The following is a 16,978-nucleotide window of genomic DNA, read 5'->3' on the forward strand; positions in this document are numbered from 1 at the left end:
TTAGGCCGGGCGCGGTGGCTCACGCCTATAATCTCAGCACTTTGGGAGGCCGAGGCGGGCGGATCACGAGGTCAGATCCAGACCATCCTGGCTAACACAGTGAAACCCTATCTCTACTAAAAATACAAAATATTATCCGGGTGCGGTGGCGGGCGCCTGTAGTCCCAGCTACTCTGGGAGGCTGAGGCAGGAGAATGGCATGAACCCGGGAGGCAGAGCTTGCAGTGAGCCGAGATTGCGCTACTGCACTCCAGCCTGGGCAAAAGAGCGAGACTCCGTCTCAAAAAAAAAAAAAAAAGGTGCATTAAAGTTTGTAACCGGGGGCTGGGGGCTGGGCGTAGTGGCTCACGCCTGTAATCCCAGCACTTTGGGAGGCTGAGACGGGCAGATCACCTGAGGTCAGGAGTTCAAGACGAGCCTAGACAACATGGTGAAACCCCTAAAAATACAAAAAGTAGCCGGGCATCATGGCGGGCGCCTGTAGTGCCAGCTACTCGGGAGACTGAGGCACGATAATTGCTTGAACCTGAGAGGCAGAGGCTGCAGTGGGCCAAGATCGCACCACTGCACTCCAGCCTGGGTGACACAAGTGAGACTCCATCTCAAAAACAAAAAGAAAAAAGTTCATAACTGGGTACCAAATCACCTTCCAGAGAGGTTGTAATGACCTGCCCTCCTTTACAGATCTAATGCTGTCTGATTCTAGGATAGCCAGAGGCCTGAACATTAGGAACAAACTAGGCACATGCAACTAATGCAACAATTCCCCACCTCTAATTCTTCAGCTGGTGCCATCTGGGCCTCCTGTGCTGGTTTATTCTTTCATTGTCCTGCTGGCCCACAAAGGAGGCAAGATGGAATTAAATCCTGAGATGGTCCTGGTGGGATCTCAGGTCCCTGTGGTGTGCGGGCCTCTAGGGAGCTACTGAGCTACAGAAGAAAGAAGGAAGGAAGGAAGGAAGGAAGGAGGGAAGGAGGGAAGGAGGGAAGGAAGGAAGGAGAGAAAGAGAAGGAAGGAAAGAAAGAGAGGGGAGGGAAGGGAAGGGGAAGGGAAGGGAAGGGCAGGGAGAGAGAAGGGAAGGGAGAGAGAAGGGAAGGGAGAGAGAAGGGAAGGGAGAGAGAAGGGAGGGGAAAGGGAAGAGAAGGAAAGGGAAAAGGAAGAGAAGGGAAGGGAAAGGGAAGAGAAGGGAAAGGAAAGGGAAGAGAAGGGAAGGGAAAGGGAAGAGAAGGGAGAGAAGGGAAGGGAGAGAAGAGAAGGGAGAGAGAAGGGAAGGGAGAGAGAAGGGAATGGAGAGAGAAAGAAAGAAAGAAAGAAAGAAAGAGAAAGAAAGAAAGAAAGAAAGAGAGAAAGAAAGAAAAAGAAAGGAGAAAGAAAAAAGAAAGAAATAAATAAAGAGATAGAAAGAAAGAAAGAAAGAAAGAAAGAAAGAAAGAAAGAAAGAAAGAAAGAAAGAAAGAAAGAAAGGTAGGTGTGTGCTGTAGGGTCTCCCAGCAACTCCTAGCCACAAAGACTGCAGACCTTACCATGTTGAACGACTATTTGCCAAGGGGTCTAATTTGAAAACTGTGGTAATAGATGATCTTTCTTAACTATTTATAAGCACAAATACTGCATCTTGTTTGAATCATGGGCCTGTTTTTTGTTTCCATACACACTCTGTCATCCCTAAGAACCCTGATGAACAAAGCATTTTATAAGAAGCTAACAAAAGTCTGTTGGCACGGTTTACAAAACTGTTGTTATTGAGATGAAGGCTAATTAAATTAAATTATTTGTTTTTCAAATAGAGCATGCATTATTGAGAGAACATCTGCTCCCTGAAAACAATTTGCAGTTTAGCTCTTCATGGGTGCTGAAAAGGCTCCTGAAGCTGAATTTTTGAAAATTCTATGTTACACTGACACCTAGTGGACCAAAAAATAGTTTCCAAACATGAAAATAAGACAGCAAGAGGCCAGGCATGGTGGCTTACGCCTGTAGTCCTAACATTTTGCGAGGCCGAGGCGGGAGGATCACTTGAGGTCAGGAGTTCGAGGTCAGCCTGGCCAACATGGTGAAATCCTGTCTCTACTAAAAATATGAAATTAGCCAGGCGTGGTGGCATGCACCTGTAATCCCAGCTACTTGGGAGGCTGAGGCAGGAGGATCCCTTGAATCCAGGAGGTGGAGGTTGCAGAGCCAAGATCATGCCACTGCACTCCAGCCTGGGCAACAGAGCAAGACTCTGTCTCAAAAAACAAACAAACAAAAAGAAACCAAGGTTCATGTTGACTACTGGAATTGCCTAAAATACTAATACCTTACAAATGTAAAGTCAGTATTTAAAGTTGGAAAGGATTTCTGCATATTACATCACTAATTATAGAAGACCCCTAGATTTCTTTTTCTTTTTCTTTTTTTTTGGTCTACTACTGGTGACTATGCTTGTCAGTCTTATTGCCCCCTTTCTCCCTTCTTCTCACTTTCCTTAGACTTTTCTCTTTCATTCTTCACTCTTCCTCCTGACTCAGAGAGGATCACATTCCCTTGATGAAGTCCAGCCCTAATATTTCTTGAACCCAAGAGTCCTGTGATGACAGTTTCTCACAGAGCATAATTTAGAGATGGAGTCAAAGAACTATGGCCCATAGACCAAACCCCACCTGCTGCCTGTTTCTGAAAATAGCATTTTATCAGCACACCGTCACACCCAACCGTTTATGTATTGTCTATTGCTATTTTTATGCTCTAACAGCAGAGCTGAGTAGCTGCAACAGAGATAGAAGAGCCCACAAGGCTAACATATTTACTCCCGGCACATCTGTTGGCCCAATTTAGAATAAGGCAGTCTGAGTCCCAACCTCTGGACCTTACTAGCTGAGATGTTCAAGGCTTCACACACTAGACAGTGCCCTGGGCTATACACAAAGGACCATGTGACCACTGGGTTTCCGTAAAGTTCTTTTTTTTTTTTTTTTTAAAGAGATGGGGTCTCACTATGTTGCCCAGGTTGGTCTCAAACTTCTGGGCTCAAGCAATCTTCCTGCCTCAGACTCCCAGAGTGTTGGGATTACAGGCGTGAGCCACTATGCCCAGCCTCAAGCTCCATTTCTCAAGGCATTTTCATCACTGGTTCTTCCCAGCTCTCTGATCATGCAGAATCATCACTTCTTCCCACTTCATGTTTCATTTTTTTTCTGGTCCAAGATTCTCAACATGTAATCTAGTTTATGCTGAAATGGAAATCTTGTCATCTTCAGTAAGGTTCTGACAATCCCTAAAGCCCAATAAGAGCTTCAAAGAAACCAGTCTACAGCTCCCAACACCACAGTGTTTGAAAGGCCACTGCTCTCCTTCCCCACCAGGTGGTCAGGCTTTGACCCTGCCGCAGTGTTAGGGGCTGTTACCCTGTACCCTCCACTGTAAAGGCAGTTGCCTCCTCCAGCACCACCTTATCTACCTCACCCCTTCCTGGGAGGACCAAGGCTAGATGTGTCGCTGAGTGAGCCTCAGGAGATGGACTGCAGGAAAAGCACAGAACAGAGGCAATGTTAGTATTAAGAAATAGAGTTGGCCGGGCATGGTGGCTCACACCTGTAATCCCAGTACTTTGGGAGGCTGAGGTGGGTAGATCACCTGAGGTCAGGAGTTCGAGACCAGCCTGGCCAACACGGTGAAACCCTGTCTCTACTAAAAATACAAAAAAAAAAAAAAAAAAATTAGCCAGGCATGGTGACGCACACCTGTAGCCCCAGCTACTTGGGAGACTGAGGCGGGAGAAGTGCTTGAACCTGGGAGGCGGAGCTTGCAGTGAGCCAAGACCATCCCACTGCACTTCAGCCTGGGCAACAAAGGAAGGCTCCGCCTCAAAAAAAAAAATTAAAAAAAAAAAAAAGAGGGCTGGGTGCGGTGGCTCACGCCTGTAATCCCAGCACTTTGGGAGGCCAAGGCAGGTGGATCATGAGGTCAGGAGTTCCAGACCAGCCTGGCCAAGATGGTGAAACCCTGTCTCTACTGAAAATACAAAAATTAGCCGGGCATGGTGGCAGGAGCCTGTAATCCCAGCTACCTGAGAGGCTGAGGCAGGAGAATCGCTTGAACAGGGCAGCAGAGGTTGCAGTGAGCTGAGATCAAGCCACTGCACTCCAGCCTGGGCAACAGAGTGAGACTCTGTCTCAAAAAGAAAGAAAAGAAAAAAAAAAAGAAAAAGAAAAAGGAAAGGAGGAAGGAAGGAAGGCAGGCAGGCAGGCAGGCAGGCAGGAAGGGGAAAGAGAGAGAGAGAGTTGGGGCAGGGCGCGGTGGCTCATGCCTGTAATCCCAGCACTTTGGGAGGCCTAGGCGGGTGGATCACCTGAGGTCAGGAGTTCAAGACCAGCCTAACCAACATGGCGAAATCCCGTCTCTTCTAAAAGTAGAAAAATAAGCCAGGTGTGGTGGTGCCCGCCTGTAATCCCAGCTTCCCGGGGGGCTGAGGCAAGAGAGTCGCTTGAACCCCGGAGGCAGAGGTTGCAATGAGCCAAGATCACGCCACTGCACTCCAGCTTGGGTGACAGAGCGAGACTCCATCTCAAAAAAAAAAAAAAAATTAAGTACAGCCAGACACAATGGCACACACCTGTAGTCCCAGCTACTTCAGAAACAGATGGGAGGATCACCTGAGCCCAGGAGTTTGAGGCCATCATGGACAACACAGCAAGATCGTGTCTCTAAAATAAATAAATAAAATGTATGGCCAGGCATGGTGGCTCATGCCTGTAATCCCAGCACTTTGAGAGGCCATCAGGAGGACTGCTTGAGGCCAGGAGTTTGAGACCTACCTGGGCAACATAGTAAGATGCCGTCTCTACAAAAATTTTAAAAATTAGCCAGCATGATGGCTCACACCTATAGTTTCAGCTACTCAGGAGGCTGAGGCAGGAGGATCTCTTAAGCCTAGGAGTTGCAGGCTACAGTAAGCCATGACTGCACCACTGTACTCAAGCCTGGGCAACAGAGCAAGACCCTGTCTCTAAATAAATAAATAAATAAATTTTTTTAAATAAATACAATCTGGACCCTAAATGATTGGTTAACTGTTCATTTCTTTATAAACAGTGCTAAGTTAATTTGGAGGTTTTATCAAAGATACTTGCTACGGTTCTCCAGCACAGACTCTTGATGAAAAATTAAGGGATGTGGGCTTCTGTTTCATCTCAGAAATTTCTGGTCACAAAGGTATTGTAGCATAAAATTTTTAACTTAGAATTTCTCATCTTTGAAAGCTTGAGAGTTCAAACTTTGCTCTCTTACTTATAACAGACGAAAAGTGGCAAGTAGGTTAAAAATTACTTTCAAAGTGTTTTTATTTAAACCTGTAGCCTGGCAATACAGGAATTATAGGACTGCATCTGAAGTCTCCAATGAAATTACACCTGAGCCTGCCTTCTGCAATGGTTCCAGAATCCAAAAAAGAATGCCATGGTCTCACGGTGCTAACAGATGTCCAGTCAGATAAAACGGGTCACAACGTTCTTTTAGTACCACTTTTTGCAAATACAGGAAGCCTTTAGCAAAGGATTTCAGCATCTGCTGGAAAAATTGCTTCAATGTTCTGCAATGGCTTGGCAACAGCAGTTAACTGCCATGTATTGACAAGCTTATGGCTGTACAACAGCACTATCTGTCCCAAGACAGACTGTTCCAAGAGCATCATCCAAGACTAGGTGGCAACAACCAGTCACCAGGCAAACACCTAGACAAGAGAATGACCCCATAAGGTTGCTATGTAGAGCCAATACGGGCAGGCACAGGAGATATGGCCTCTTTGCAATGTAAGAAATGTGTTGGCCGGGCATGGTGGCTCATGCCTGTAATCCCAGCACTTTGGGAGGCCGAGGCAGGTGGATCACCTGAGGTCAGGAGTTCGAGACCAGCCTGACCAACACGGTGAAACCATATCTCCACTAGAAATACAAAAAAAATTAACTGGGCATGGTGGTAGGTGCCTGTAATCTCAGCTACTCAGGAGGCTAAGGCAGGAGAATTGCTTGAACCCGGGAGGCAGAGGTTGAAGTGAGCCGAGATCGTGCCACTTGTGTGATAAGAGCAAAACAGGTTCTGAGGCTCATTTGACATTTGAGAGGGAATGGGGGCCTCTTTGAGCTCCAGGATAGAAGGGCAATCTAAATGAGTTCTCCGTGGCCTATGCTGCCCAGTCTTAACTTAGGACCCACTCTCCAGCCCCACCATTACAATCCCCACCCCATAGTAACCTCTGGGACTCCAAACCGTCTTCCTGATATTTCCATTTTTAGAAGAGCCAAACCTCTGTCATCTCTGCATTCATACTCAGTAAAGCTGGGCTTCACTTCCCTAATGACATAATCAGAAAACCAAGCCCAGGAGGAAACAGCAGCCACAGCAAATACAAACCCAGCCCAGCACACACGAAAGAACGTGGGTGCTGGATCCTTCTGCTAAACATCTGGTAACGCTCCTTTGCCAAGGGCCATGGCAACTGGAAATCCTGAGCTGTACCAGCTCAGGTACAAGATCTACCAAAAACCCAGATATGGGGATCTCGGACAAAAAGTTTAATGGAGCTGTGGGTGGCTGTGAATACACCTACAGGAGACAGTGGTGAAAAGACTTCTGTGGAGTTTAGCTAGGAGCTGAAAAGAAGATGTGATCACAGATATTCCGAGATACGTAGAACCTAGCAGCACACTGTCAAGTCCAAGGGACAAGTGTCTAGTGGGTCTCAAACTTCTACAGTCAAAGGACAACTTCTTCCAGGCAAGCAATCTTGAGAATCTTTGGCCAGTTCTACTAGTCATTACCTGCCCTTCAAAACATCAATTAGAAGGCTGGGCACAGTGGCTCATGCCTGTAACCCCAGCACTTTGGGATGCTGAGAGGGGAGGACTGCTTGAGGTCAGGAGTTAGAGACCAGCCTGGGCAATATTGCAAACCCCCATCTCTACAGAAAGTTAAACAATTAGCTGGGCATGGTAGTGCACACCTGTAGTCCCAGTCACTTGGGAAACTGAGGTGGGAGGATAGCTTGAGCCCAGAAGTTCAAGGCTGCAGTGAGCTAAGATTGAGCCACTGCACTCCAGCCTGGACGACAGAGCAAGACCTTGCCTCAAAAAAAAAAAAAAAAAAAAAAATTAATAAAAGTATGGAGAATTCTATCAACAGACAAATGCATAAGCAAAATGTGATGAATACATGTAGACATTGTTCAGCCTCCACAAGGAATGAAATTCTGATTCATGCTACAACATGCATGAAACTTGAAAACAATAATGCTAAGTAAAATAAGTCAGACACCAAAGAACAAATATTATACAACTCAATTTATACAAGGTACCCAGAATAGGCAAATTCATAGACAAAGAAAGTAGAACAGGGGTTACTAGGAGCAAGTGGGAGGGGAGAATGGGAAGATATCATTTAATGAGTACAGAGTTTATGTTTGGAATGATGAAAAAGTTCTGGGCAAAAATAGTTATGATGATTGTACAATATTGTGACTATAATCAATGCTAACGAATTGTACACTTAAAAAATGGTTAAAATGGTAAATCTTATGTTATACATATTTTATTAATAACACAATAAACAAAAAAATTTTTCATGGGAAAAATGGCATTGCTTTTAAGAAAATATGAGTAAGGTAATTTTTTAAAGACTACTATTAATAAGTAAATAATTTACATCAGATATTATGTGATAATTAGAATCAGCAAGGAAGACTCATGTTGATCTGCACCAGTGGTCCCCAGGCTATAATGTGACAGCCAATTCCCTCATTCTGGCCCAAGCTCCTGCTTCTCCAAAGGAATACGTTTACCCATTTGGAGCCAGGGTCCTTCAGTATTTAAATATTGTAACTATCTCAGGCCTTGTGAATTCTGTATCCCTATTTGTTTAAATGAAGCCCAATTCTTACTGAACTATCCACCATAACAATGGAGTATTTAGTAAGACTTGTGCTTAGTATAACATATAAAATCCCAAAAGTATCTTTATTTCATCCAATTAAGGATACTATATCATGAAAATGCAAAATTGTGACTTAATAACTTCTCCTTTGGATTAGCTAAGCATACAGTGTGGAATATTCCTTCTGAATATGGATTATGATATAACATGGTCAGGTACATTAAAGTACACCTATGTTCCCAGGATCTCTCCTTCATAAAACTTCTTAATACTAGTTTTTTGCTCTCCAGTTTTAAATTTTCAGGAGAAGCCAAAATCATTATTTTTTTTTCTTTTTTTTTTTTTGAGACAGGGTCTCACTCTGTCACCCAGGCTGGAGTGCAGTGGCGTGATCTCGGCTCACTACAACCTCTGCCTCCCTGGCTCAAGCAATTCTCCTGCCTCAGCCTCCCAAGTAGCCATGCTGGGCTCATTTTTGTATTTTTAGTAGAGAAGGGGCTTCACCATGTTGGCCAGGCTGGTCACCTCAAGTGATCTTCCTGCCTCAGCCTCCCTAAGTGCTGGGATTACAGGCATGAGCCACCACACCCGGTAGAGGAGCCAAAAGTATTAATATTATGCTGAACATATTCTCAAATCTTCTCCAGAGTGCCAAAGGAGTGACTTAACAATTAAGCAGTTGGCCGGGTGCGGTGGCTCATGCCTGTAATCCCAGCACTTTGGGAGGCCGAAGTGGGTGGATCACGGAATCAGGAGATTGAGACCATCCTGGCTAACGTGGTTAAACCCCGTCTCCACTAAAAAATACAAAAAATTAGCCGGGCATGGTGGCACGCGCCTGTAGTCCCAGCTACTCAGGAGGCTGAGGCAGGAGAATGGCATGAACCCGGGAGGCGGAGCTTGCAGTGAGCTGAGATCATGCCACTGCACTCCAGCCTGGGCGACAGAGCGAGACTCTGTCTCAAAAACCAAAAAAAAAGAAAAAAAAAATTAAGCAGTTAATCTGATTAACGGAGAAACTGGGCAGAGTCATCACAAGGTGAATGACTTGGCCTGCTCATTCAGCTGGGATGTTTACTTTATTCATATTAACCTTAGCTTAGTTTTCTTTTCACTTTGTGCATCATTTCAGAATAGTAAGGATGTTCTCAAAGAGTTAGGAGGATATCTAGGTAAGGCAGGAGTAGATAACCAGTTCAGATTATAGTTTTGGCTAGATAATGTCATGGTCTTTAAAATTTCTTTTTTTTCTTTTTTGAGACGGAGTTTCGCTCTTACAACCCAGGCTGGAGTGCAGTGGCGCAATCTTGGCTCACTGGAACCTCCGCCTCCTGGGTTCAAGTGATTCTCCTGCCTCAGCCTTTCAAGTAGCTGGGATTACAGGTATGTGCCACCATGCCCAGCTAATTGTGTATTTTTAGTAGAGACAGGGTTTCACCATATTGGTCAGGCTGGTCTCGAACTCCTGACCTCAAGTGATCCACCTGTCTCGGCCTCCCAAAGTGCTGGGATAACAGGCATGAGCACTGTGCCTGGCCTAAATTTCTTTTAAACATATTTAAAAGGCTGTTTTAATAGAATCATAACAACTAATGTAATGTGTGATCTGGACTGGACCTCGTACTAGAATTTTGGAGTGGAGGGCTACAAAGGATACCATCGAGATAACTGGCAAAATATGGTCTTTAAATGAGATAACAGTATTGTATCAATGTTAATATCTCCAGATTTTGATAATTTTACTGCAGTCCTCTAAGAAAATGTCCTTGCTCTTAGGAAATACACCCTAAAGAATTCAGAAGTAAAGAAAAGAGACATTTCCTGTCAAATCTACAACTTACTTTCAAAAAGTTCAGGGAAAAAAAGTTTATATATTTATATACGTATGTATGCATATACATATACACATATATACATGTACAGTACATCAAGACAAAATGATAGGGAAAGCATGGTAAAATAAGGGAATCGCCGGGCACAGTGGTTCATGCCTGTAATCCCAGCACTTTGGGAGGCCAAGGTGGATGGATCACCTGAGGTCGGGAGTTCAAGACCAGCCTAACCAACACGGAGAAACCCCGTCTCTACTAAAAATACAAAATTAGCCAGGCGTGGTGGCGCATGCCTGTAATCCCAGCTACTCAAGAGGCTGAGGCAAGAGAATTACTTGAACCCAGGAGGCAGAGGTTGCAGTGAGCTGAGATTGCGCCATTGCACTCTAGCCTGGGCAACAAGAGCGAAACTCCATCTCAAAATAATAATAATAATAATAATAATAATAATAATAATAATAATAATGAAATCTGAGTAATGGGTAGGGGAGTTCATTGTATTATTCTAACTTTTCTATAGGTAGGAATTTTTTTTGAGGCAGGGTCTCTGCTGTGGCTCAGGCTAGAGTGCTGTGATGCAATCATAGCAAACTGCAGCCTTGACCTCCCAGGCTGAGGTGATCCTCCCACCTCAGTCTCCCAAGTAGCAGGAAACACAGGCATGCACCACACCTGGCTAATATTTTTCTTATTATTTTTGTAGAGGTGGGATCTCCCTACGTTGTCCAGGCTGGTCTCAAACTCTTGGGTTCAAGTGATCTTCCCGCCTTGGTTTCCCAAAGTGCTGGGATTACAGGCATTAGCCACCATGCCCAGCCAGAAATAATTTAAAATAAGAAATTTACTAAAAAAAAATTTTAAGCTAATATAATTTCATTCATCATATCCTATGATCTAAAACAAAGCAAAATTAATTTGACGTTATAAAATATATATCTTAATTAACTTTTTTCCCCACACTACATCAATGTATCAGTTAATACTATATTAGTGGCATTATTACCCAGGAAAATACTATTTGAATTTTATCTGAAAATAAAATCACTAAACCGCATGGTTAGAAGGGAACTAAGAGATCAAACAAATCAAACAAACCTCTGTTTTGGCTGGGCATGGTGGCTCACGCCTGTAATCCTAGCATTTTGGGAGGTCAAAGCAGGTGGATCACTTGAGGTCAGGAGTTCGAGACCAGCCTGGCCAATATGGTGAAACCCCGTCTCTACTAAAAATACAAAAATTAGCCGGGCATGGTGGTGTGCGCCTGTAATCCCAGCTACTCAGGAGGCTGAGGCATGAGAATTGCTTGAATCTGGGAAGCAGAGGTTGCAGCGAGCCAAGATCATGCCACTGCACCCTAGCCTGGGAGACAGAGTGAGACTCTGTCTCAAAAATAAATAAATAAGTAAATAAATAAACCTCTGTGTTTCCAGTGTAACACCATATGAAATTATATAATATCAAAAGCAAGCAGAGTGTGAATCATGCATGATTCCAGCATAGAGAGGTTATACCTTGAACTGCTGTTGATCTCTACCCAGCCCAGTTTCCAGGACACATGAAGCAAAAGTCCACCAATGAGCGTCTGCCACCTGGAAAGGACAAGGGGCAATGTGAATTTCATAGAGTGCTATAGTCTCCAACACCATCCAGCCCCAGCAGATCTGTGCTGACTGACACAAAGAGACAAGTTCAACTCTATTTACTACTCTTTTCTCCTACTCTCTCCCAATTATCCCATTTCTCAGACCTTTCCTTCTCAATCTCTACTATTTCCTTGAGTCCAGCTGTCCAGCAAGTACTGACATTGACATTCTTCTCCTCTTTTTTTTTTTTTTTTTTTTTGAGACGGAGTTTCGCTCCGTTGCCCAGGCTGGAGTGCAATGTTGCAATCTCGGCTCACTGCAACCTCCGCATCCCAGGTTCAAGCGATTCTCCTGCCTCTGCCTCCTGAGTAGCTGGGATTACAGGTGCATGCCACCATGCCTGGCTAATTTTTTGTATTTTTAGTAGAGACAGGATTTTACCCTGTTAGCCGGGGTGGTCTCGATCTCCTGACCTCATGATCCTCCTGCCTTGGCCTCCCAAAGTGCTGGCATTATAGGCTTGAGCCACCATGCCTGGCCTCTTCTCCTCTTATTCTAGACTTTTCCTGAACAGCCTCACTCATAGCCACTGCTTCTCCCACTGCCTCTACATTGATGATTCCCAAATCCCCGTTCTCACTTGGATACTGCCACAATATCTCCCACAAGCTCTCAACGATTATTATTATTGTTTTTATTCATAGATTTGGGGGTATATATGCTGGTTTGTTACATGGATATAGTGAGTAATGGTGAGGTTTGGGCTTCCAGTGTCCATCAACTGAATAGTATACCTTGTGCCCAACAGATACCGTTTCAACCCTCAGCCCCCTCCCATCCTCCCTACCAAGCTCCCAGTGATAACATGCCTAAATCATTACCCCGAACCTCTCCCTCAGATCATCCTCCCTATCCCCAATCAGCCAAACCAGAAACTTAGGTGGCATTCCACCTCACCTCTTTGGCCTTTACCTCCCTTGTCTAAGCACAATATCCTATTGATTTTATTTATCCCCATAACAGCACTCAAATCTGAAGTCTTCCCCACCAACCCTCCTGCCTCTGTCTCAATTCAGGCTCTCATCATCTCATGCCTGGCTCACAGCATTAGTCCCTTAACTGGTCCCCCTCTCTCCAAGGTTGCCCCCCCATCCATTCTTTACTTTGCAGTCAAAGGGTTTGTCCTAAAATGCAAATTTAATTGAGCTACTCGCTTGTTTTAAAAACAGATGATTCTTCCTGGTGCCACAGGCAGCAACCCTCAGCCTCTTTTCTGCCAACAACACATTCGGGGTCATGAAGCTCACCTGAGACACACAGCCCCCAGCATGCACAGTGCAGGGGCAGCACAGGTCACAAACACCCCTCCCCCTCCCAATGCAGAAAGCACATCAGAATGCCAAATGAGTGAGAGGGACAGCTGCTTGCTCTAATTGCTTTTTTATTTTACTTGAGTCATTCATAAATGTCAAAACCCTGTTTTTCATGATAAATGACTTGAGACACCTCACCTCGGAAGTGACTATGACCACAACACACCCATGTGTTGCGACACTACAGTTGAGAACTCTGGCCTAAAGGACAAGTCACTTGGGTGTGACACATAAAGTCCTTTGGGACTTGCACCCGCCCCTCTCCACAGTCAGCTCCTGTCTGTCTGCTGTGTGCAGCCACATTCCAGCCACAGCAGATGGCCCACAGCCTTGGGAACATGCCAGGCCATGTCATACTTCTAGGAGTCTGGGTGTGCCATCCTCTTGCCCCATAATGTTCCTCCCATCTCTTTGTCTGTAGTGAACACCTGCTCAGCCTATAACACCCAGTTTGCACATATCCTGTGTGAAGTTTCACTGACCCAGCCAAGCAGAACACACCAAATGTGGGTCCTGCCTTCAAACAGTTTGGTCTAGTACAGTGATTCTCAACCAGGCGATCTTCCCCTCCAGGGGGCATTTGGCAGTGTCTAGAGAAATGTTTGGTTGTTACAACCGGGGGAGAGGAGCGGAAGGTATGCCACTGGAATCTAGCCAGTAGAAGCCAGGGATGCTGCTAAACATCCTACAATGTGCAGGGCAGTCCCCACTGCAAAGAATTATCCAACTCAAAATGTCAGTGGCTGGAATGTCATTCCAAGGTTGAGAAACCCCGGTCTAGTGAAAGTAAGGTAATTAATCAATAATTACAAGAAACTGTGTGAAGCCCTAAAAGGAAGTGTACCAGGTACTATAAGCCACTCTACTGAGGGCAACTAACCTAGTCTAGTGAGTGGGTAGGACTTCCTAGAGAAAATAAATTTGAGCAAAAACCCAAAGTGTGTTCAAAGCAGAAGACCCAGAAGAGACAAAGGCCCAGAAGTGAGAGCAACAATGGCTTGATTCAAAGCTTCTTGGAGAAGTTCATTTGGTCTGGACCCCAGCACTGGAGCACTGGAGAGGGGGCAGCAAGGGCTGACCCTGGAGAGAAGGGGCTGATCCTGAAGGACCACGTCAATCATAAGGAGCTGGGACTTCAAACTGGGGACTCACTGAAGGGTTCCAGGCATGGGAGTGACACGTCGCATTTGCATTTGGGGAAGCTCCCTCTCTTTACAAGGGAGGGAATGTTACTGAGAGAAGCAAGACTAGGGGTAAAGAAGTAAGTTAGGAGTTTTTAAAGTAATTGGAGAGATGACAGTGGCCCAGAAAGGGGCAAGATGGATAAAGAAAGTGGACAGATGCTGAAGATGTCTAGGAGGCCCTGGTGGCTAACTGGATGTTGAAGATGAAGGAGACAAAGGAAACAAGAATCACTCCCAGGTTCTGAGTTGTGCAGTTAAATGGAGGGTAACCATTCACTGCAGGTGAATTTAAGGAACAGATGGAATTTAAAAAGCAAGCTCCATGAGGGCAGGGATCTGTTTCCTTCACTGATGTACCCCAGGCATCTGCAGAATACGTTACTCTGCCCTACCAGACACCAAGCATTGTTCTAGGCACTTGGAATACTCCAGTGACAAAATGGGTAAGTCAAAATTCCTGCCTTTGTAGATCTTACATTCTATGGGGGAGGTGCATTCAGTCTGTCTCATCCAAGGACAGGGAAAAGAATGGCAATCCAAGCGTAGAGATTACCCTTTCCTATGCACATTCGCTAAGTTCCTCTACCTTTGGAGATGTGGAAAGACAACCAGAACCAAAAAAACACTTGCTACTCTGTAAGAGAGAAACCAGTATCCCAGCTTTATTGACTAAAATACCCATAATCACAGAAGACACTTTAAAACTTTTGCTATGAGGCTGGGCACAGTGGCTCACACCTGTAATCCTGGGAGGTTCGCTTGAGGCCAGGAGTTCAAAGCTGCAGAGAGCTATGGAGTACATGCCACTGTACTCCAGCCTGGGTGACAGAGAGGGAGCCTGCCTCTACAAAAACAAACAAACACGTTTGCTATGAAATATTAGGGAGGAGCTTGACAAAGTATTTTAAAGTTCACCTGAAATAACAAAGTGGTGATAATATAATAAACATTTTTTTAAAAGAAGAATGAGGGATGGCTTGCTCTACTACATATTTAAATGGTTTAATAATTAAAACAATTCAGCACTAGTCCCTTAACATCAAAATTGACAAATACTTACCCAAAAAGAGACCCTAGAAAAATGATTTTATTATTTTTTATCTTTTATTTTTGGGACAGTCTTGCACTGTTGCCCAGATTGGAGTGCAGTGGCATGATCTCAGTTCATTGCAACCTCCACTTCCTGGGTTCAAGCAATTTGCGTGTTTCAGCCTCCCAAGTAGCAGGGACTACAGGTGCTCACCATCACACCTGGCTAATTTTTGTATTTTTAGTAGAGACAGGGTTTCATCATGTTGGCCAAGCTGGTCTCAAACTCCTGGCCTCAAGAGATCCTCCCACCTTGGCCTTCCAAAGTGCTGAGGTTACAGGTGTGAGCCACTGCGCCCAGCCAAAAAAATGACTTTATACAGATGCTCTTCAACTTAGAATGGGGTTATATCCCAACAAATTGATCATACACTGAAAATGTCATAACTGAAAGAGCATTGAATACACATAACCTACTGAACACCAGAGCTTGGCCTCGCCTACCACAAACATGTTCAGAACATTTATATTAGTGTGGCTGGCTGAGAGCTGCAGCTCACCACTTGCTGCTACTGCCCAGCATCAGGAGAGAGTGTTGTATGGCATATCTGCCTGGGAAAGAGCAAAACTCAAAAGCTGAAGTATGGTTTCTACTGAAAGCATATTGCTTTCACACCATTGTACAGTCAAACAATTGTAAGTCCAACCGTCCTTAAGTTGGGACAGTCCGTATATGATATTAACAATCATATACAGATTATTATATGTCCTTTGGACATAAGGCCAAAGGAAGGATTATACAATAAATGAGGCTAGTATAAATTAGTTAACTACTGGGGAAGGGACAATTTCCTTACATTGCACCATACACTAAATTAAACTGACAACAATTAAAGCTTGAATAAAGCTTTAAGGAAATACAGGTGAATATCTAAATGATGATTATGCCTTTGGGCATAAGGCAAAAGGAAGGATTATAGAATAAATGAGGCCAGTATAAATTAGTTAACTACTGGGGAAGGGACAATTTCCTCACACTGCACCATACACTAAATTAAACTGACAAGGATTAAAACTTGAATAAAGCTTTAATGAAATATAGGTGAATATCGAAATGGTTTTATGATGGAGAAGAAAAAAACATAAAAGCAATGGAAGCAATCATGAAAGAAACAATCAATATATTTGACCACATAAAAAATATTTAAATAATCAAAATAATTTTAAACAAATTAAAAGGCAAAGAACAAATTGCAAAAATTATTTCCAAAAACATGATGGACAACAGGTTGAGCTCCTTAAAATATAAAGAATTTATTAAATTCCTATACACCAATAACAGACAAACAGAGAGCCAAATCAGGAGTGAATTCCCATTCACAATTGCTTCAAAGAGAATAAAATACCTAGGAATCCAACTTACAAGGGATGTGAAGGACCTCTCCAAGGAGAACTACAAACCACTGCTCAACAAAATAGAAGAGAACACAAACAAATGGAAGAATATTCCACGCTCATGGATAGGAAGAATCAATATCGTGAAAATGGCCATACCGCCCAAGGTAATTTATAGATTCAATGCCATCGCCATCAAGCTGCCAATGACTTTCTTCACAGAATTGGAAAAAACTACTTTAAAGTTCATATGGAACCAAAAAAGAGCCCACATTGCCAAGACAATCCTAAGCAAAAAGAACAAAGCTGGAGGCATCATGCTACCTGACTTCAAACTATACTACAAGGCTACAGTAACCAAAACAGCATGGTACTGGTACCAAAACAGAGATATAGACCAATGGAACAGAACAGAGCCCCCAGAAATAATACCACACATCTACAACCATTTGATCTTTGACAAACCTGACAAAAACAAGAAATGGGGAAAGGATTCCCTATTTAATAAATGGTGGTGGGAAAACTGGCTAGCCATATGTAGAAAGCTGAAACTGGATCCCTTCCTTACAACTTATACAAAAATTAATTCAAGATGGATTAAAGACTTAAATGTTAGACCTAAAACCATAGAAACCCTAGAAGAAAACCTAGTCAATACCATTCAGGACATAGGCAT

At 43.9% G+C, this 16,978-nt stretch overlaps 1 protein-coding gene across 11 annotated transcripts in view; it reads right to left on the minus strand.

The window, feature by feature from the left end:
• TMEM241 (transmembrane protein 241) overlaps window positions 1-16,978 on the minus strand; it is a 143,673-nt gene that overhangs the window by 115,825 nt on the left and 10,870 nt on the right. For 8 of the 11 annotated variants that reach the window (XM_031003665.3, XM_055368337.2, XM_055368335.2 and 5 more), the window contains exon 3: window positions 11,250-11,327. The exons of the other annotated variants lie outside the window; for them this stretch is intronic. In XM_031003665.3, the coding sequence (XP_030859525.2) occupies window positions 11,250-11,327 (78 nt within the window). The remainder of the gene's footprint in view (window positions 1-11,249; window positions 11,328-16,978) is intronic. 11 annotated transcript variants of the gene reach the window in all.

Source organism: Gorilla gorilla, chromosome 17 (assembly GCF_029281585.2).
Source record: "Gorilla gorilla gorilla isolate KB3781 chromosome 17, NHGRI_mGorGor1-v2.1_pri, whole genome shotgun sequence".
Lineage (NCBI taxonomy): Eukaryota > Metazoa > Chordata > Mammalia > Primates > Hominidae > Gorilla > Gorilla gorilla.